The sequence below is a fragment of the Petromyzon marinus genome, chromosome 33 (genome assembly GCF_048934315.1).
Source record: "Petromyzon marinus isolate PM22_M1 ecotype Great Lakes invasive population chromosome 33, UKy_Petmar_22M1.pri1.0, whole genome shotgun sequence".
Lineage (NCBI taxonomy): Eukaryota > Metazoa > Chordata > Hyperoartia > Petromyzontiformes > Petromyzontidae > Petromyzon > Petromyzon marinus.
The window spans coordinates 8,407,278-8,428,931 of record NC_133699.1 but is presented as its reverse complement, the minus strand read 5'-3'; the positions used below and the strand labels follow the sequence as shown (position 1 = coordinate 8,428,931).

Sequence of the window (21,654 nt, the reverse complement as noted above, 5' to 3'; positions counted from 1 at the left end):
CACGACGTGGAGCCGTTGGAACTCGCGGCACTTGGTGCGAAACGTCGGGACGTCGTTCCCAACAACACGGCGCAACCCGTAAATACGTCGGCCCGATCTGCCACACGGCACAGCGGCAAAAAACCCACGCGGTGAAGAGTTAACCGTATCGCAGCTCCCTGCCGTCGCGCTGGAAGCCGCTCTTATTTTAATCTCGGTGGCCCGAAGCCAAAACACAAGTATCATGATGCATGGCCTGTGTGTGCGTGTGTGTTGAAGCTGCTTTACAGGGCCATTACATCCACAGAGTTAGAGACACCTCCAGAGCCGTTGTGAGAGCGTAGGAACACAACGAACCTAGTTTCGGGGAGTGGGAGTGAAATTGTTCCCCAGAAATTTTTAATGCCATTTCAAGTCCTCGTGGGGCATTAGTAATTTCACAAAGACAAGGATCCTCCGAATAGCCTTCAGACTGTTGGGGCAAGTGCTGTGAGCGAGCACCTATGAAGGCCAGTACGGTACACGAGGCGGTGGGTGGCCAGCACCACGCCCGACCGCCTTTGTTTCGCCAAGTGGCGATGTTTACACACCACACCAGGTACTCACTTTCGGCTGAGTTGACCTAGGGGAGGCCCAAGACCGGTTCAGATAATCGTCACTGGTGGTAGCCGTGAGTAGGAATCGAACTCGGTTCGCTGGGTTTTGTAGCGCAGCGCGCTAACCTCTGCACGTACACATATGTAGACACGTGTGTACACACACACACACGTGTGTGTGTGTGTGTGTACACAAAATGTCAATACGGGGCCACAAGCGATGGAAGGAACACGAGTTGTGGACGTGCCCATGGACAGAGAACTCGAGGCACCAAGATGAGTGTGTGCTAAGCATGTGATTCCTGTATTTTATTATTACTATGATGCCTGTTTATCTTTTTTTATATATTTTGTGCCTTAACTACGGCGCTGGACAAAGAATTAACTATTTGTCCAGCGCGATAGTGTGACGGGATGAGATGGGTTGACGAGAAGGATGGTAGTGCACGATGAATATGACGATGCGTGAAATAAACGATGAAAGTGACAGCGAGTGGTTGATGATGAGTTAATGCGATGGATGAGTCGGGAAATTGGGAAGAGTGATGGAGTTAGTGATGGAGGAGGGAGTGGGAAGGGGAGTTTGGGTAAGCGAGGGAATATCGGTGAGTATTAAGGAAAGAACGAAAAATGGACAGCGAAGTGGATTTTTTCTTTTGACGTATTTACCAAGGAAGGCCTCACTGCTGACAGTTTTCCAAGTTTTTACAGTAGGGGGCGATAATTGCTATGCTTTTTCCCCCAATTAAGTAATCTCCAAGCAATTTTTTTATATTTGAAAATAAAAATGATTGACCTGTCCCGAAATTATGGATTAACATGAAATATTTGAAAATCGGGGGTTCCAAGCCCAAAATTTTGGGTGATCTGAAATAAAAATAGGTTTTGCTTTGGAACTGTCTGAAATCTCAGGAAATCTGCTTTTATCCCCCCCCCACCAAAAGTGGTGTCGCGAGGCAATCGGGTGACATAACCCTTGCAACGAAGGTGCATAAAATAATGACACGATGTAAATTATCAAAAAAATATTAAAGATACGTGAAATAAAAGAAAATACAGCAGAGAATCCGAAAATCCTTCAAATGATAAAAAAAAATTCCGAGCGCGTACAGACACACGACAGGTTCCGGCTCATGATGTCCCACACCAAGACCCTCCGCTGCCTCGTTCGCTACCCGTCAATTTAACATAACGATTTATTTACGTGAAGCACGGGCAGTGGCATTTTGTTAGGAGAGGCCTCAACCTTTCGGGGAGAGCCGTTATTTCCCTGGGAGAGGTTGCACGGGAGGTGCAACGTCTGCGGATATCTCATTTAGGGGGGGGGGGGGGCCTTAGCCAAAGCCCGTTAAGACACCATCGGTATTGCAGCGAGCGTAACCTCGCACGCCGCTAGCGCAAAGTGGGGATTTGCACGCGAAAGGGTGCAACGTTAATTATTGTTTTTTAGCGGCAACACCAGTATCTAGATCTGTCTGCCGCGTGGTATGAAATGTCTCGATTTGCAGCGGCAAGTTACGTGAGATCTATTGGCAGTAAAATGAGTAACACTTTGTGTGAAGTGAGTGAGCAAGGGTCATCCGATTAATCGTAGGAATTGGGGATGTGTTCCAGATTTTCAAATTTGAAAAAAGTCACAGTGATATTTTGCTCAAGTGAGCATTGAGGTGGTGCTTCTCTTATATTTACAGCTCTGAACCAGTGGAGGAAACTCCACATTCCCATGGCAGGGGTGAGACAACCACTGTTGACTTCCCCACAAAGTGGTACTCATTGTATCAACCCCGGTGGGATTCTGAGCCGAGTGAACTCCAAACCAGGATGTGAACTTGCAACCTTTCAACTTCCGAGCCACTCGTTTTGCCTGGCAGGATGACTTCGGATTAATCCCAAACAAAAAAAATCTGAAAATATTTAGTGGGAAATCACGCCCTGGCTGTGCTCATTTATTTGTGTCACTGCCCTTTGATTGTGATCAGGAGGGCAGAGGTGAAGAGGGAGCAGCTGGGTTGAGTAAGACGGGGGTGAGCAAGGGAGTGCCTGATTCTTCCTGCTTGCACTGATAGAAGAATAACCGGGCCCTCTGTGTCTGCACTTGGCTCGCCACGACCACGCAGCTCACACGAGTCAAGAGTTTAAAAAACATTTCGAAACTGCGGCACTAACTGCTTTATGGGATTCCTTCGACGAAACGTTAACTTTTCCTCAATTGCATATCTTTTCGTGTAACGAGAGGGCCCTTTTGCGGCAGTGGCTGCATCAGCAGTTGTAGCTGCGATGGGACGTTGGCCTTGCCAGTGTGCCATTGTTCCCTAGATCGTACGAACATTATTTCGCAATCCCTCAAACTGTGGCCCCGGTCGCATGGGATGAATAGCCCCGGCACGAGCAGCGACCGCCCGCTAAAATCAATTGTTTTTGACAACCTCCTCCCACCACCCACCGGCAGGCTCAACCGCCACCCCCGAACCCACCGTGAACCCCATCCCCCCAATCCCGTGACCTTTGCCTCGCTCATCATGAGCGCACGCGCACACACGCGCGCGTGCCCGTGCGCATCCGCCGATAAAGATCCCGAAACACCAGGGCGCAACCTCTGCTCCCCCACGTTTGCGTGGAAGAAAAAAAAAATGTGTTGTTCGACAACCTTGAATTACCCATCAAAGAGAGTCCTGCAGGGATGGCTGTTTTTCGTTGTTGTTATTTTCGTCACGTGTGGTGCTTGTGTTTCTGTGCCGCGTGGCCGGCGCGCTTGGTTGGCCCCTGGCAAGGCTCGCCGCGCTTTGTTCGGAGCCGCATCCGTTGTGGGGGGGGGGGTGGGTGGGGGAGGGGTTTGCGCGGTCGAATCTCTGCCCGCTCGCCGCCCCGTCGCACGTACACGCGTGCGTGCGTGCGTTGGACCTCTTTCGTGCCGTACGTAGTACCAAACCGTGCTTAATCGGAGGTGCGCGCGTGACGTTTGAGAACACGCGTCGGCCGCTGCGAACGGGATCTCGAAACGCGACCGTGGCTTTTTGTCTTTTTTTGTTTACGTGAAATCGGCCAATTTTGTGACGATGTCTTGGCCAAAGTTTGCCCCGCTTGAAAATAAATAGATGCGTAAATAAACAGTGACGCTTAGATGAATTCTGGGAAACGCAGGGCTAGAAATGTCCACCTTTAAGGCCATAATTAAGTATGTTTGACATGCAAGGGGAAAACGGAGGGTGGAATAATTATGCATAGGTGGAGATTGGACTTGAGCGGCGGCGCAAGTAGTTAGTGCACTTCGCTGTGAACCTGGCAATCTAAGTTTGATTTGCGGCCGTGGCTGACAGCAGTGGTGAGCGATCTCTGAAGCGGCCCTTGGCTACCCGCCCCTCATCAACCCTCACAGGACCAGCGTAGGCGGGCAACAGTCAAACAGCCGTCGAAAACTGACTCGATGTGGTGAAGCCTTCATCCAGTAGCCGATTTACAAACAGATGCGCATCATTATTATACAGATGGCGTCTAAGTACCTCGAACGTCTGAAGGATACAATGCAGCACGAGTGTGAGATGTTAACTACCTCGCCTGGTGTACAGGAGGTCGTGGGTTCGATCCCAACCCTGATGCCTGTACGCTATATTTGGAGTTTGCATGTTTTCTCTCCCTCGCCGTGGTCGCGTGGATTTTCCTCCGCGTTCTGTTTTTCCCTCTACATTGAGAATCAACATGCTTTTAGAGTATTGGCTGCTTTCAATTTCCACGTGATAAGCCACTTCGTTGAGCTATCATTTGTGGCCAGGTCGCTTCAGTGGGCCTTACCTGGTAAAATAAAAAAAAGTTAATAGTAACACAGACATTCAGGTCAAAATCGATCAAATTAAAACAAAACGTTGGTGGAGCCGCTCGTGCGTTGACAGGGGAGACACAAGCCTCTGTCAACCACTGTGAATTGGTGGGGATCGTGTACTGTGATGGGTAATGAGAGAAGCTGCGACATCTCTTATTAATGCAGCCAGAGCGGGAACAAGGTGGGGATTAGGGTGGAGGTGGAAGGGTTAGGGAGAGTGGGCAGTATGCATGCATGTTGAACTTCTTTCGCACCGTACGTAGCCAACCGTGCCAATCAGATGGAGAGTGTGATTGAGATGTTGCTAGTCAACAGTGGAGGAGAGAAAGGCGGGGGTCTTTACATCTGAACCTTGAGGATGGCGAGCAAAATCCATACGTGTCGATCGGCAAACCCACTTGCTATACTGCTGTATGCAAGTCATGCTGTAGCCAATGCAGCTTATGTACGATCCACCAACCCCCCCCCCCCCCACCCCTTCTGCTGTGCCAGAGGCATCTGGTGAGAATCAATGTTTGTGGAGGCTGAAAGACGCCTTTGATATAAAAATATATAATAAGTGAAACGTGTATTTTTAAACGTTCCACAGCTCCGATGAGCACGGTTTGGCTACATACGGTGCGAAAGGCATTCAACGTGCGCACATATTTTTAGACGATGAAACATACGAGAATGAGACGAGAGAGAGAGAGGGAGCATGAAAAGGTCTCTCCGCTGCCGGAGCCGCGTGGTGGAACCTGCGGGGCCAAGGGCCGCCGGCCCTCTCCGACAGCGACGGGCCGGCCACGTGCGCTCTGCCAGCGGCGCGATCCTTGCAGCTGCAGCAATAGCAGCCCTCTCGGTTTGAACGTCGACAAATCAAGCAAAGCCGACTCCGCCGGTGAGACTCTTCGAGTGTCAAAACCGGTCCACAGTTGGGCTCGCGTTGGACCAAAGCTGCTGAAATTAACGCACTCCCGGAAGGCCCTCGACGTTGGCCGACGGCTCGTGTAGTGCAATGCAGGGACAGATGTAGGAAAGGGGGGGAGTACTGCCCGCCCGTTTGTTTATGTCACACGGACGGACTCGTCGATTGCGTCGGTTTACCGCATGCTCGACCTTGCAACAAAGCCTCGCACTCTTCCGCACGGTCCGGCTTTGCGAGCTGTCGCTGCGTTTGAACGAAAGCCGGAGGTCTCGGACAACGGTGTGCGAGGGCGGCTAAAGCCTCGTCGTCTTCGCGGCCAGCGCTAAATTATAGATTTGCGACGCCACCGCCACTACGTACAGGGCCAAGGGGGGGGGGGGGGCGGTGAGGGGGGGCCATGAGGAATGGTGCCACATAGAGATGGAGGGAAATGAAAATTGGATTCTAGCGGCTTGCAGGCGGCGGTTTAATTTCGAAAAGTTCAGTCTCAGTCGACATTTCCAGCCCGATTGCCATGCATAATACATGAATTACGCCCGGCTACGTACTGAATTGGGTTAGCGATTTTCTTTTCTTAGCCTTTTGTACGTGTAAATGTCGTTTGTTAATAGTCGGGCCACAATGGGTTTGGTGATCGCAACTTCTGCACACTTTAATTGAACGTGTAATTCTGCGAGAAATAGGAAGGCCATCTCGAGAAATGTCAGAATTTGTTTTACATTCCGGCCGTTGCAAGTTGGGAGTCGAGGCTTAATGATGTGGGAGCGGTCGCACAGCGGTTAGCGTGACAAGCTACGAACCACCCGATGATCCGAGTTTGATTCCTCTCCGCAGCTAACACGAGCGGCGAGTCATTTCCGAACCAGTTGTCGCACTCTTAACCAACCCGCACTGACCTGACCAGCGTGGTGAAGTATGGTCAAACAGCCCTTCAGAACTGGTAGTGCCGTCAGACGGGTCTTCATTCAGCAATGGATTCACGAGGCCCAAAATTGTTATCATTTTACTTTACAATATCATCCACGCCTCGGAGTTTCCTGGCTGGCTGCTGACTGGGCTCCTCTCCAACCCAACAATACATCTATCGTTAGTGGCTGCTGTGGGCCTTTGCTATCAACATCGCGGGAGAAGTTCGGAAGACTCTTTATAATATAAATAATAGACGGTGACGTCGAAGAGGTGGGAGTAACGAATACTCATCTAAACTATAAAAAAAACTTTTTTTATTTTATCAGGTAAGGCTCACTGAGCGTTATACCTATTTTTTAGAAGTGACCTGGCCATCACAAATGATAGCCAAAAGAAGTGGCTTATCATGTGGAAATTTCATAGCAGCCAACTACTTAAAACGCACGTGGATTCTTAATGTGGCGGGAAAAACAAGAGGACCTCAGAAAAAAATCCACTGGACCCCGGGGAGAGAGACACGCAAACCCCAAATATACAGCAGCAAGCGTCAGTGTCGGAATCGAACCCACGGCCTCCTGCATACCAGGCGAGGTAGTTAGCATCTTGCTACAGTTAGTTTAAAATCGCTCTAACTTTTAAATTTGTACTTCTATAGATGTCATCCTTTGCCAGATTATCCTTTAAATCCTGCAGAATATAGCAACAACAAGAAAACAACTCACAATACATATTATTGTTGCATATCATGAAAAATAATAGCAGATCACTTGGAGTGTTCCGAGTACAGGAGGATTATGAGAAGAGCAGGAAAATGACAGCTCTCTTATTTTTAATTGCAGAGCAATGAGTCATCTACTCGCGATGATGATACTTATTATTAATAAACACAATATGTTGAACTTCTTTCGCACCGCATGTAGCCAACCGTGCTAATTGGATGTACGGGGGGGGGGGGAAAGACAACAAACTGAACACAAAAAGTAAAAAAATGCGTTTTCAATTTAGAGTGGCTACCGATTATTACCGGTAAAGGTCTGTTCACGATGGGGCTCCTCTGCCAAACTAGGTAGCACTTGAACACGTGGGAGGAAACGGGAGGGAGGGGGGAGAGACGCAGTGCGCAGGCTCATCTTTGGACAAAAGCTCTTGACGAGGACTCGTTGAAAATTAAGAGAGGCATTGAAACTCGGTGATAAAGGGCATTTTAAAGCAATAATATTACAATTATGGAAAGCCGAGTGGCCTACATAAAGCTAATGCACACTGAAAGGCGACCACGTCAAATTCACTCGTGCATGTATCTCACGTGTAAAAAATAGCCGTAAGCTGTCGGACGACACAGGATGGCAATGGCGATTTACGAACACAAACTTTCGCACTCGAACAGCATGCACGGACAGCATGCACACGCAACATGCACACACAGCATACACACGCATCGTGCACAAACTGCATGCACACGCAACATACACACGCAGCATACACACGCATCGTGCACAAACTGCATGCACAGGCAGCATGCACACACAGCGTACACACAGCATACACACACATACACAATGTGCAAACACACTCACATTGTACACATGGACAGCGAACACGCACACACGCACGCACGTGCAGGAGACACATCGTCGCATCACCGCCGGCCTGCGCGCTGCTCGAGGAAGCAGCTCGAGGGGTCCGCGGGCGGTGCCGGCGTGACTCAGACGCGACTAAGAGGGGGTCAAGTCTCTCTCGTTGGGGATAATGGCGCGCCGCTGTGTTGCGTTAATGAGTTCGCGCGATCGAGCCGAGCGATGCGACGGTGCACGGGTTGCGCGACCGCCGCCATTCCGCGAGAGCGGAGGGCACAGAGAGCCCAGTTGAGATTCCGTCTCTCCCGCCGCTCCGATCGCCATCGGCACCGATGCTCAGCTGCCGCCCGGCAGCGTTAGAGCAACGTCTAGACGGGGCAGGTGGCCCGGTTGCTCGGCGGTCAGGGCGGTGGCGTGGTTGTTGAGTGAGCAGGCGGTGCAACTGCATCGGGGCCCCATAGGTCGGAGAGGGGGGGGGTGGAATTGGACAGGGGTGGGCCCAATTTCACTCCTTGCTCCAGGGCCCATCTGTTTGCTGGTTTGAGCATTCAGCTTTTACCACTGAGTGAGAGCATAGGTGCAGCTCCCGGTCAGGTGAGGTTCTCAAATCGAAGAAATAAAGTGTCTCTGCCTGGATGCCAGTGACCGCACGGAAAATCCCAATTGCTAAAAATGTGTTTTTTCATTTCATTTGGCTAAATTCCAGCTCCAAGTATTAATTAAAAAATTAAACCTCGTGGTGTGGGAGAAGTGCATCACTCCTGGGGTGGACTAAAGGTTCCAGGAAGAATGATCAGATGTGCTTCTGTGATATCACCTTCCACATTTCATTCCGTGGAACACAGGGCTACGTACAGCTCTATGAGAATTTGCGATCAGCATGTTGCCGGAGAAACATAAATAAATAACTACAAGTTCGCAAACAGCACTGATCGGCAGTGACAAATGAAGCTTGGACGAGAACCACAGTGGCGCATTGCCCTGGATTCAATTAACTGGCAGGATGTATTAATACATAAATCCCGGAAAGTACATCTTGTTCTTTCGCACAGTAGTTGTTTTCTCATCGTATGGGGAACATTCACGCTGAGAGTGACAGCTGACGCCTGCCATCATTGAACCGTTTCCTGGTTTAACAATTACTAGCTCTGGCTCGCTTGTCACCACGCGCTGATGTCCGTTCATTATCTCTTTTGGCTGGGCGATTTTTTTTATGGGGCCGAATGTTTTTTGCTTCTTTTCTCTGCACGCTATCCAGTGCCATCCTGGCCGATGGTTGAGACTAATGATGGGATGGCAGCCAAAGGAGGGAACGCGCCTAAGGATCTGACCACCGCCTCAATGGAGCAGGGAAATCAGCTCACGTGCCGTGGCACGAGATGGATTTTTAGTACATGCCAGGACCGTGAGAGATGGTATTTTATTATTTCGCACTGTACATAGCCAACCGTGCTAATTGGAGGTGCGGGGGAAGGACAACAAACTAAACACAACAACAAGCAGTCCTTAAGAATCAATATGGGGCATTGTGCTGAATCAATATGGGGCATTACGCTGAATCAATATGGGGCATTATGTTGAATCAATATGGGGCATTGCGCTGAATCAATATGGGGCATGGCGCTGAACCAATATGGGGCATTATGCTGAATCAATATGGGGCATTGCGCTGAATCAATATGGGGCATGGCGCAGAATGAATATGGGGCATGGTGCTGAATCAATATGGGGCATTGTGCTGAATCAATATGGGGCATTGCGCTGAATCAATATGGGGCATTGCGCTGAATTAATATGGGGCATTGCGCTGAATCAATATGGGGAATTACGCTGAATCAATATAGGGCATTACGTTGTATCAATATGGGGCATTGCGCTGGCGCGGACGTTAACTCCCTCGCCTAGTATGAAGGATGGTTGTGGGTTCGATACCGACCCCGGCACCTGTATATTTGGATTGTGCATGTTCTCCCCACAGTCGCGTGGATTTTTCTCAGGGGTCCTCCACATTAAGAAACATGCGTTTAGAGTATTTGGATGCTACAAATTTGCGCATGATAAGCCACTTCGTTGACTTTCATTTGGGGCCAGGTCGCTTCTGAAAAAGAGCTGTACAGTTCAGTGGGCCTTACCTGGTAAAATTAAAATAGACGCGAACAACCGCCCCGTTGTTGTACGCGTGAATGTCCTGGTGGGCTGGCGCTCTCTCGTTTCTGGGGGTGTATCGTCCAAAATGTGTTCCCTCAATATTCACCAGACTTGTGCAATGGCACCACCTGGTGGCCTGCGCTTTCAAGCCGTGCCCCTCCGCCACCCCGTGGCGGTACGCGAGCCTCTCCTTAAAACAAAACTTTATTTTTTACAGGTAAGGCTCACTGAGCCATGTAGCTCTTTTTCACGAGCGACTTGGCGAAAATTGATAGCTCAACGAAGTGGCTTGTCGCGTAGAAATTTATAGCAGACAAATACTCTGAACGCACATTGATTACAAGCATGGAGTGAACAATCTGAATGGACTTTATCCGTGTGAATCGAGCCAATTCAAATTAAGATGGAGGTCTCTTTGTGTGTACACGTCACGTGTGTGTACGCGTGTTCCACATGACACAGACAGCGTTAATTGCTTAGTGCGTCACGTGGGACGCATTTAACAATCATTGGGCATGTGCAGGGTGGAACGAGTCAATTTTCTATTAGAATGGGGAGGAGTAAATTGGTAACCGCAGAGATAATTAGCGTGGTGGTGACGGGTCGCAAGGACTGGAGTTTGGCAAACCCTGTCGTAGTTTACACCGCAGTGGTTTCGGTGACCCCCTCCCTCCTACTGAGCGAACATGAACCTCCTCCTCCTCTGCTGAGATTTACGAGCGCCCCTCTCTTGCGTTAGAACCGCGACACTCTCTGTCGGCGACGCGGGGTCACTGCAGCGATTTGAGCCGAGCTGACCTCTCGGTGGGCGGTTCGTCCCGTGCGCGAAAATGAACGTTGTGAGATTTACGGCCACTCTCCGCCGGCACTGGATGGAACATCCCCACCCCTGGGACACCGCCCGCTCAGGGATTCATTTCAGGCGGGTCTGTCTGTGCCTTGTGACCCGGGAAATATTTACACAGTCGGTACACCACGTCGGGTAATTTCTCTCACTACGGCCGCGGCCACCTCTCGTCGTGTGCCACTTAGGCCAGCCTACCAGCGACATGGGAAATATTGTCGGTGGTAAATCGCGCCCTGGGGTGCGCTCGTTCGTAAATTTCCGCCGTCTCTGATTGTGATCAGGAGGGCGGAGGTGGAGAGAGAGCGGCTGCGTTGAGTGAGACGGAGCTCGCGATGATGGAGTGCCCGGGCCCTCTTGTGACTTCACTCGGCTCAGCACAACCACGTAGCTCACGTAAGTCAGGGTTTCCAAACCATAATGAACTGGTGGCCACCTGTCAGAGGCATGAACTGGTATGGTAAGCCACCTAAAATATTATTTTCCTTTAATTGCGATGCTTTAGTGTAGATGCCCTTGTGTGATGCCACCAAGTGTCCCAGGAGCATCACGACCCATTCATTGAAAGTACGCGCGTCTCACGAGGCACCGCTGAATTGCGCATTTCTCAAGTTAATTGCACCGTATTCATTTCCTGGCCCAAGGAAACACAAGGTGGGTTAAAGTATTGTGCCCACAGAATTAGCACGGCAGTTTTACTTTGAAGAAGCCACGCCACAAAAATATCATAATATTAGTCGTGAAAGCCGACAAATACATTTTTATATGTCAACTAATGCACTGCCAGATAAAGGCCTCTGACACCATGTCAGTCGTGGGGGTTGTATGACCATACTTCACCACGCTGATTGGGGCCCTGGACCGGTTCATACATCACTCATCACTGATGTTAGCCGTGGCTGGGAATCTTAACACGGACTCCTGGGTTCATGAAGCAGTGCACGAACCTCCACGCCAACGCTCCCCCCCACCAAAGTGACCACGAAATAAAAATTATCTCCAATCCTGATCGCAACTGCAGACCCTCTAGTATTTAACCATACCCCCCCCCCTCCCCCGTGCATGGTATCTCATCACAGAAACAAGGCATTGGGAATTTGCACCGTGTGGAATTTGGGGAGAGTGTCATTTGCCCCTAGTCACAGGGTACATTTAAATTAGACCATACTCAAATAATTCTGTCTCCCTTTGCAGTAAATCCTCTCCACCCCCCTCAGTAAAAAATAAAAATATATTTTCTATTTCTCATTCTCACAGTTCAGGAATTCGCGGGCAAAGTCACGCCACCGCAGCGGCACGTTATGTAACGATCGTGCATCGGCATGCGCACCCCGCCAAAAATGAAATCAAAGAAACGACTCCCGATCACAACAAGGATGAGAATTTTTTTTTTGCGACCGTAGAGCGGGGGGCGGGGGGGGAGCGATTTCAGATGGGGATGCAGGAGTGGCTGGCCGGGTGCCAGAGCCGACTGCCACTGCCGTATAAAACCTGGGGCGCGATGGTGGGTGCGAGAAAGCGCGGCACACGCGCGTGGCACTGTCGCGATGGAACCTCCGCTGCTCAAGCGGCTGGCGCGCTGGCTCTTGGTGGTGCCGCGCTTCCTCGCGTCGGCCCTGGCGCTCTGCCTGCTCGACCTGCCGTGCGTGCGGCGGCGAGCGATGCGCTCGCTGGCCGACGAGGCGCGCCGTTCCGGCACGGCCGACACCGACCCGCCGTGGCGTATCTCCGACTCGGAACGCACGTTCACGCGGGCCTCGCTCGCCGCCGTGTGGCGCGGCCACGTCCTCGACGCGTTCAAGGAGGCGCGGGCAGGCGGGCTCGCGCCCAACACGCCCGTTGAGCGATTGGACGGCGGCGGCGGCCCGAGCGGCGGCGGCGGCGGCGGCGGCGGCGGCGACGCCAGCAGCACCAGCGCGCGCGTTCTGGACTTCGCGCACGGCTCCCGGCCGCTCGTGCTGAGCTTCGGCAGCGGCAGCTGACCGCCGTTCATGGCGCGGCTGGGCGCATTCGGGCGGCTGGCGCGGGAGTTCAGGCCCGCCGCCGACTTCCTGCTGGTGTACGTGGAGGAGGCCCACCCGCTCGACGGGTGGAGCACCGGCGACGCCCCGTTCCAGCTGCCGCGCCACCGCAGCCTGCCCGAGCGTCTGGAGGCCGCGCACCGCCTGGCGGGCCTGCTGGGCCCCGCGTGCCCCGTGGTGGCCGACACGATGCGTAACGAGACGACGGCGGCGTACGGCACCGCCTTCCTGCGCCTCTACATCCTGCAGGCCGGCGTCGTCGTTTACAAGGGCCCCAGCGGGCCCGAGGGGTACCGGCTGAGCGAGGTGCAAGCTTGGCTCAGAGACTTTACGGCGCGGCAGCAGCAGAAGCTGTGCTCGTTACTCAGCGTTTAAGAGTCGGAGTGCAGGCACCTGCCATGGGGGTCGGTGTCGAGGTCACAGTTTTTGTAAATCTTGCTCAGCGGTGAATATTTTTCTTCTTGTTTTTTTTACTAAGAGAATAAGTGCAGTAAATACTGTTGTTGCCTTAAGGGGATCTGTAACAGTTTACATCGACCACCACTGTTCTTGGAAAGAGGAAAAACGAAATCGGCAATTGGAATATCGGAGATAACGCATAGGCAATGGTACAAAGAGATGAGCCAGAATATCTGTATAGTGTTAAAGTTAGTTATTTTTACTATTAACACTGCCTTAGAACAGAATATACAAAATATGCAGCCACACGCTATACATTGTTTCTGTTATAAGACATTGTTAATGATAAGCTGGTCCGCACCTCCGATTAGCACGGTTGGCTACGCACGGTGCAAAATAAGTTCAACATACACATTATTATTGTTATTGTTTGCGCACAAATTAACGTTCCCAGTTAGTGGAACACGAGACAAATTATATCTCGCGTTTCCTCAGTTTTACCGTGATCAATTAGCGTAAATGATGGACTGGGAGATTTGCGAGCATACTTATATATTTACACAGTGGCGGGTAACCTAAGGAACACGTGGAATAATCCCCGTTCATTTACCTATTTTGTATCTCTGCACATTAACGGTGCCTTACTGCAGAAATTCACATCAAATGACTTAAACGCCTTCACTGTGATGGTTTTTTATGAAGACGCAAAGCCCCAGTTTACGTGCGATTAAAGTAAACACGATGTTTTCTCTCAACCGTGTAACATAAAAACAGTTGGGTAAAAAAAAATTGTATTTGTCTCCCAATGCATTCAGTTTATTTCTCAGAAACGATTATTTATTGGCAACAATTTATTTGCAGTGCAAATACGATAGTTTGTTTGTGCCAAACTTTTTTTTTACTTTTTGTTTTGCGCACATTCAACACTGCCTTATAAATGGAACACGACGAGGAATTTTCATGATTTAAAGCTTTCGTGACTGCAGGGATTCATATTCTTGGTTCTTTCGGTAAAGTCACGTAGAAGGGAAACAATAATATTGTTTTATATTTTTATTATATAAAAACAATATTATTGTTTTATATTTTTATTATATATTATATAAAACAATAATATTGTTTTATATTTTTATTATTTTATTGTTTCCCTTCTACGTGACTTTACCGAAAGAACCAAGAATATGAACGCTATCATTTTTATTTAGTCCTTGCTGTTTTATTTATTCTGCACACATTTTTTTAGATGACGCGCATTTACGATGGAGAGTCGAGGCAAAAACCTTTGCGCATAAAACAAAAACTGAAGACAATCGTCAGTAACATTGCCCTAAAGAGGAACAAAAATTGAACGTGATAATTCGTACAATGGGCCTACTTTCATACCCATCGCTACGTTTGGTATCCGCGTCATTCTTAGCGGGCAAGGTTGTCGTGAAGACGCCGTGTTTCACAGGCCATTGTGATGGAAGACGGGCCGTTGCCTGAAACGTCAACCTGTTAATCACGATTCAAATTTATACGGCGCCCTTGAACGATCGGATCTCGGAGTGCTGTGCGTGTAAAGGATGAAAATCGGTAACCAGGGAGAGAAAGACTGAAAATAGAGTGCGAGAGAGATAGGAGGCAGTTTTAAACAGGTTGGTGGGGGTCTTCGCCTGGAACTTTAAACATCTTCAGCGACTGGGCCCTGTACAGACAAATAGCCCGGCGGTCATCCCAGGTTCCAATCCCGGAGAGCGCGGTCATCACTCCGAGTCGGGGCACGATGTTAGCTTCCTTAGAGGGGCAGCAGTGTTGTTCACGAAGGTGTTGAGTTTACGTTTTTTGTGCTTGTGCACGACTCCCCGCGTAGTATGTACACGTGTATGCATGTACGTTGAACTTCTTTTCCGCGCCGTACGTTTGCCGACCGCGCTAATTGCGTCTCTTCGACAACATAACAATTGCGAGCTGCCACCATGTTCTGCGGCCACGGGGCTTTGCGCGTGTTGGGTATTTTTTCATGAGGAAGCGTCTGTAAAGGGACCCCGCTCCACAGAGACGCGTTCTGAACGCTGCGCACAAATACAGGCACAGCCCTTTCCCTCAGCGCCGGCAGAACGTGTGTGCCCCAGTAGGGCGAGCGAGCGAGCGTCGTTGACCCCGTGTGCGACTCTCGCTCCCAACGCTTCTTGTACAAGTAATTGTTTTCGTGTATGTCGGTGTGTGTGTGTGTGTGCAGGGGTTAGCGGTAGTGTAGCAGTTAGCGCACTGCGCTCCGAAGCCAACGACCCAAGTTCGATTCCCGCTCACGGCCAACACCAGTGACGGTTATCTGAACCGGTCTCGGGCCTGCCCTGAGGTCGACTCAGCCTCAAATGAGTACCTGTTGCTGTGTGTAGTAAACATCGCCACTGGAGAGACAAAGGCGGTCGGGCGTGGTGCTGGCCACCCACGCCCTTGTGTGCCGTGCCGGCCTTCATAGGTGCTCGCTAACAGCACTTGCCTCATCAGTCTGTTCAGGCTATACAGGATATCTTTGTCTTGTGCGCAATGTTAAATTCAGCTATGAAAGTCTAAAGCCTCCTGTGCAGAGCTTTACTCGTCAGAAATTGAACAATACATTGATAGCGTTTTAACTACAGGTTTCCCTCGCTCCGTGTGGGTTCGGCTCGTGTGATTTCACGCATACTCGCCTAACTTATTTCGACCCAAAATTCACGACGTTACGCGGTTTGAATTCACTCTACATGCAGCTCTGCGGTCGGACGTGGGACAACATTGTGTGTGTGTACTATGCTCGCTACTCGACAGGCGGCTGTCTCGCGCGGGGGCATTGTGAGTTGGGTGACTGTGGGCTCCATTCTGTGCGAATTTGTTTTGTGCGCCCGATTTTTGGAACGCACCTACTCACGCGTTAAGGGAGGGAAACCTGTAATGTGTTTGTAAGCTTGGCGTTGTTGGATGGTGCATGGGATAATGGCAAGAATTTTGGTATAAGCCTAGCGCATGGCCTAACCCAACAGCAAATATGGGTTGGTGTGTGTATGTGTATACAGGTAGTCCCCGACTTACGATGGAGATGCGTTACGACGACCCCATCGTAAGTCGAAAATATCGTAAGTCGACAATGGCCTAGCCTACCCAGGAGTCTTACAGAATGGTGATAATTTAGCAAAACAGAGCAATTTACAGTACCGTACTGTATAACTATATACTGTATGTATTTATTAATGACAATACTGTATTGCACAGTAAAATTGAAAGTAAAAAAAAACAAAGTAAATTCTTAGCCTACCAATATGTACTGCAATTTCACAGAAAGTTTTTTCAGGAAAAAATCCTATCCTGCCTATAAAAACTTTTAACATGCATTGAACGTATCGTAACGTATCATATTCTACTGTACTCACCAAGATTCTGTCCGTCGTCTGCATACTTGAACGATGTTAGGTTGTTGATGGCTACATTAACTTAGTTGTCGGAATAGGAGGATGGCGATGATAAAGTACGATATCGTACCTCGTACGCTGCTGCGTTTGCCTGCCGCGCGAAATTTAAAATATTTTACAATATTGTCATATCGCTATCGCCATCATAAGATCGAAATATCGTAAGTCGGGGACTACCTGTATATGTTTGTGTGTATGTGCGAACTGGAGAGGTAATGCAGCGGTTAGCGCACAGTGCTTCAAACCAGGCGACACCAGTTCGAATTCCAGCCACGGATGAAATCCGTGTTGAGTGATATCTGAAACATCCTGGACCTCCTCTAGGTTGACTCAGCCTTAAATGAGTACCTGCTGCTGTGTGTAAAGATCAACACTGGGGAGACAACGGCAGCTGAGCATGGTGCTGGCCACACCACCCCCTCGTCTGTTAAGGCCTGATGGGGGATCTTTGTCTTTGTATTATAGTTTGCTGGAATTCCTTTAGTTTAAGTGTAATCTATAATTATGCACGCATACTTGTGTTCACGCGATGTTTCCAAAATAATGTGTTTGTAACCTTGAACAAAAGCAATGAAATCCAAAAATAGTTTTCCTGCTTGAACGAAAAAGCCAAGAAATGGACGTTGTAGGAGGAGGGCCGATTTCAGGAAGGTCGCGTTTCACGGCGCGTCACTCGTCTAACAACGTCGGACTCCTTCCTTTTCCGTCCGGACGAAGACAAAAACAGGGTCTTAAAATTATTGATCGTCGTTATTTTTCTCATTGTAAGCACTTAAAATGCGACAATTTCAGTTTTCAATAAAATATTGTAAATTACCCTGACTTAAATGTTCACTCAATTGCACGGTGGCAGTCGGCGAGTGGTGCCGCATGCACGCACAGACGGACGGACGCACGCACGCATGACCCGGGTCACTCTCGTGAACGAGACTCTGTCCTGGTATCTCGAGTTCTCACCTGGTTAAACACCTGGTTAAACACCTGGTCAAACACTTGGTTAAAGACCTGGTTAAATAGCTGGTCAAACACCTGGCCAAACACTTGGTTAAATTCCTGGTCAAACACTTGGTTAAAGTCCTGGTCAAACACTTGGTTTAAGAGCTGGTCAAGCACCTGGTTAAACACTTGGTTAAAGACCTGGTCAAACACCTGGCCAAACACTTGGTTAAAGACCTGGTCAAACACTTGGTTAAAGTCCTGGTCAAACACTTGGTTTAAGACCTGGTCAAACACTTGGTTAAAGTCCTGGATAAACACTTGGTTAAAGACCTGGTTAAAGACCTGGTCAAACACCTGGTTAAAGTCCTGGTCAAACACTTGGTTAAAGTCCTGGTTAAACACTTGATTAAAGTCCTGGTTAAACACTTGGTTTAAGACCTGGTCAAACACCTGGTTAAACACCTGGTCTCAATTACACCCAGGCACGTTTTCAGAAATTTAAACAGTTATACCGGTTATACCGAAGCACAATTATATAAATTATACCTAAGCACAGTTAACACCAATTATACCAAAGCACAAGTATACCAGTTATACCAAAGCACAGTTATACCGAAACCACGGTTAGAATGGTTGGCAGGCTGGACTAGAATTAAGAGGTTCACCGGTTCAATCTCCCAGCGCCGAAGGCGGTAGGATGGACAAGTATCTTAAATCCTTCCCACTGTCCACCCAGCATAGTAACTGGGTACAGCCACAGTTATTCAATCGGGAGTTCCGTTTGCAGGGGGGTAAAGTGTGGACGCTTTCCCCTCTTCTAAGACTTCTGGTTAGCGTGGAAGAGTGAGTTAAATACCCTTCAATGGGGTCCTCTAGAGTTGCCTCTACCATCGGCCATCCCGCCTGCAGCGCGTCACTGGCGAAAGGGCGCCACGGAGGTGAGATGTTTTCTCCCTCGCCTGGTATGCATGGAGGTTGTGGGTTCGATCCTGACCCTGATGCCTGGGTCTCTCCCCGTGGTCGCATGCATTTTACTCCGGGTCCTCCGGTTTTTCCCTCCACATTTAGAAACATACGTTACCGAGTATTTTGCTGCTATCAATTTCCACGCGATAAGCCACTTTGTTAAGCTTTAGTTTCTGGCCAGGTCGCATGTGGAAAAAAAGTCAGTGACGTTTTGGGCAATGGCCCGTCTTCATATCTCGCAGAGATAGAGTGAATAATAATTGCAGACTAAACAACACCGTGGGGCCTGCTGAAACTTCTACTTAAAACAAAAAAAAATCAGATGACCAACAACGTAAAAGGTAATTTCAGCAAATCCCATCCACCAGATGGATGAACGCCTGTTGAGATTATTTGGCGGCTATAAAATGTCCACACGATAAGCCACTTTGTTGAGCAATCATTTGTGGCCAGGTCGCTTCTGAAAAAGAGCTGTATAGCTGAGTGGGCCTTACCTGGTAAAATAAAAATAGCTTTTAGTTTCAGTTTAGTGAGACGAGCAAGCGACTGCAGTGCTGCGCCTTTACATTTGTATCTTTGCGGTTACACCTCCGCAGAACGATGCCTGCGCATGAATGGAGGTGACGGCTTTTTGTACGGCGCGGATGGCGACCAGACACCAGGACGAGTTGTTCTGCTTGTGAGGTGTCAACGCGGCAGAGAAGAACTCCTGTGGAACGGCCCGCACGGGGAGCTTTGCGCCCAGTCATAAAAAAAACGGGCGAGCAGGGCCGCTGACGGGAGTCGGCTTCCATTGACCGCTCCGGTGCAATAGGTATGTCTCTCCACACGTCCTGCACCCTGAATTCGGCAATATTTTTCCTTTTTTTTACTTTACCCTGCAGCACCAGCGGCAGCAGCCAGCGGCACCGGCAGCAGTGGCCGCTGTGTTGGTCGTGAGGTTTTGTGTAAATCCATTCATGTATTCACGATGTTTATTTTCATGCTTTGGCGACTGTTTAATGGCAATTGAATTTTTCTCGGTTGATCTGTCTCAGCTCTGCACATGGGGGCCGTGATCCCCTCTTGGGTTGCTGTCGCCCTTGCAACAGACACTTGTCACGTTCTTAGCTGGTGAAATGAAGGGTATTGTTCTAAATGTATTGTAAGATGGTTCGTTAAATTGTAATCAAATTGAACGACAATTGGGCGAGAGTGCCCCTTGAGGCTACGAGCCTCTTTGGTCAACGGAGAATCAAGGCCACGAACAAAACTCAAATGTCATCTGGTCAGAGGCTACATTTCAACACCAAGCTACATCCCTAATAAAAACATTTTTTTTTATATAACTGCGTTGGCAGTGATTCACAAGCATGAATAATAAAAACTCAACACATTCGTCAACGACACCACACTAAAGGGGGAAAACTATATGTACTAGCCTTTTGCCTGTCCAAGGACGGGTGTATTGCCGTAAATATGAAATTTGCAAGCAAAAAGCAGAACACGACGTGATATTCACTGCATCAATGCGTGTGCAATTTGTAAGGGCGCGGTGACACAGACCTATTTCATTTTAAGGTTATAATCCCTTGTTCATCACGACGTCCTTTTTACTTTGATGTCTCAACAACAGCGTTACGAAGATCACGTGACGTGAGGGTTCTGCCTTTGTAGTGAGGGTTGTGAGTTGACGCCGAGGAGGGGGGAGGAGGCGCCTTGGCCCCCCATGTGGAGTGACGTCAGCCGCTAATTATTATTGTGGGGGGGGGGGGGGGTGTCCATTTGGAGGACGTCACCTGCTCATGAATATGAATGAGGGGGGCTTTTCGATGTGGAGTGACGTCACCTGCTCATGATTATTAATGGAGGGGGATGTCCATTTGGAGGACGTCACCTGCTCATGAATATTAATGAGGGGGGGGGGGCTGTTCGATGTGGAGTGACGTCACGAGCGTTAAGGACAGACATTCCTGGGTGATTATGGTAGGTATAATGGGGGACGATTCAGGACAATGGCGCATCATCTCTCATGATCGCCTGCGATAGCCTTGCGCTACAAGATGAGCACAGATGTCGAATGTGCCAAAGATTTGCCTTCCAGATTTGATCCGAAGAAACCCCCAGAAAACGTCGTCCTCTTACATTTGCGCTTCGATTGCGCGCCATCGACAAACGTCATGAGTCAGTTTAACACGTGGGAGGCTTTCGCGACCAATATTATTCATAATAAAGGTTTTTGGGTTAGATCGCGTTTATTTATAAATGTGTCATAACCCTCCACCACCCGACACGGCCAATCAGCAAAAAAAGTGTCACGTTGACAAAAGACAAATAATTCACTACTTCAGCCCACCGGTGTGTTGAAGAGTTAATCCACATTTACAGTTTGAGCACGACGTTTCGCTGGTAAATACATCCAGCATCATCAAGCAATTCGCCAGAATGGTAAAGCCCTCGCTTGCTCCCGGTTTTTATATAGAGCAGCAGGGTGACGTCATCACTTAACTCATATCAGGTGCAGTGATTAGAGGCGGAGGGGGGGGTATTGTAATTATATAATCGATTAGTAATCAGTCATTGGTTATGATTAGTAATGAGTTGTAGATTAGTAATTCTTTAAATGTAATGTGTATTATTTAATAATACGCTTCCAGGCCGCACTAAGCCGGTAGCTGTCAGAGCGATTAAAGTTATTCTTGTTCCTCTCAATTTCAATGGATTCTCTAATTAGTCTTTGCCAGTAATAATTAGTTTTACACACCACTGCAACATTGTCAAAATCAATTGAGTGTCCTTGTTGACAAGCATGTTCTGCCACTGCCGACAGTTGTGTTTGAGATAATTTAATATTTCTCTGAGTGTTTTGTTACATCTCTGTGCGATGACTTGGTAAAAGATGAGCATAGGAAAAAAGGGGGTGATGGGGCCGGGGGTGGGGGGGGGCGTGGTCAGGAGGAAGTGGGCGGCGGACCGCAGAGAACGACCAGAATTGGGAGGAATCACGGCCGCGAGAAAGAGGGCATTGCTAGGCCACGGCACAGACACTGGCAGACGAGCCTGGAAGTTCCTTCTGCTTTTCCCTTCTGTAAGTGCACGAGCGATGATAGGGCTGAATTAATGCCCACAAAGTGGAATGTGT

At 49.1% G+C, this 21,654-nt stretch overlaps 1 protein-coding gene across 3 annotated transcripts in view; it reads left to right on the top strand.

Annotated features, from left to right (window-relative positions):
• The window catches only part of DIO3 (iodothyronine deiodinase 3), a 31,978-nt gene extending 12,048 nt beyond the window's left edge, over positions 1-19,930 (top strand). Inside the window, exons 2-3 of one of the 3 annotated variants that reach the window (XR_012945845.1) lie at positions 11,062-11,173; positions 19,130-19,930. Coding sequence is in view for 2 of the 3 variants with exons in the window: in XM_076071359.1 (XP_075927474.1) it covers positions 12,325-13,173 (849 nt within the window). In the remaining variant the exon portion in view is untranslated. Of the gene's footprint in view, positions 1-11,061; positions 17,445-19,129 lie in introns of those variants that run through there. The other 2 variants (XM_076071359.1, XM_076071358.1) reach the window with 2 other exon arrangements.
• Positions 19,931-21,654: the final 1,724 nt, after the last annotated feature.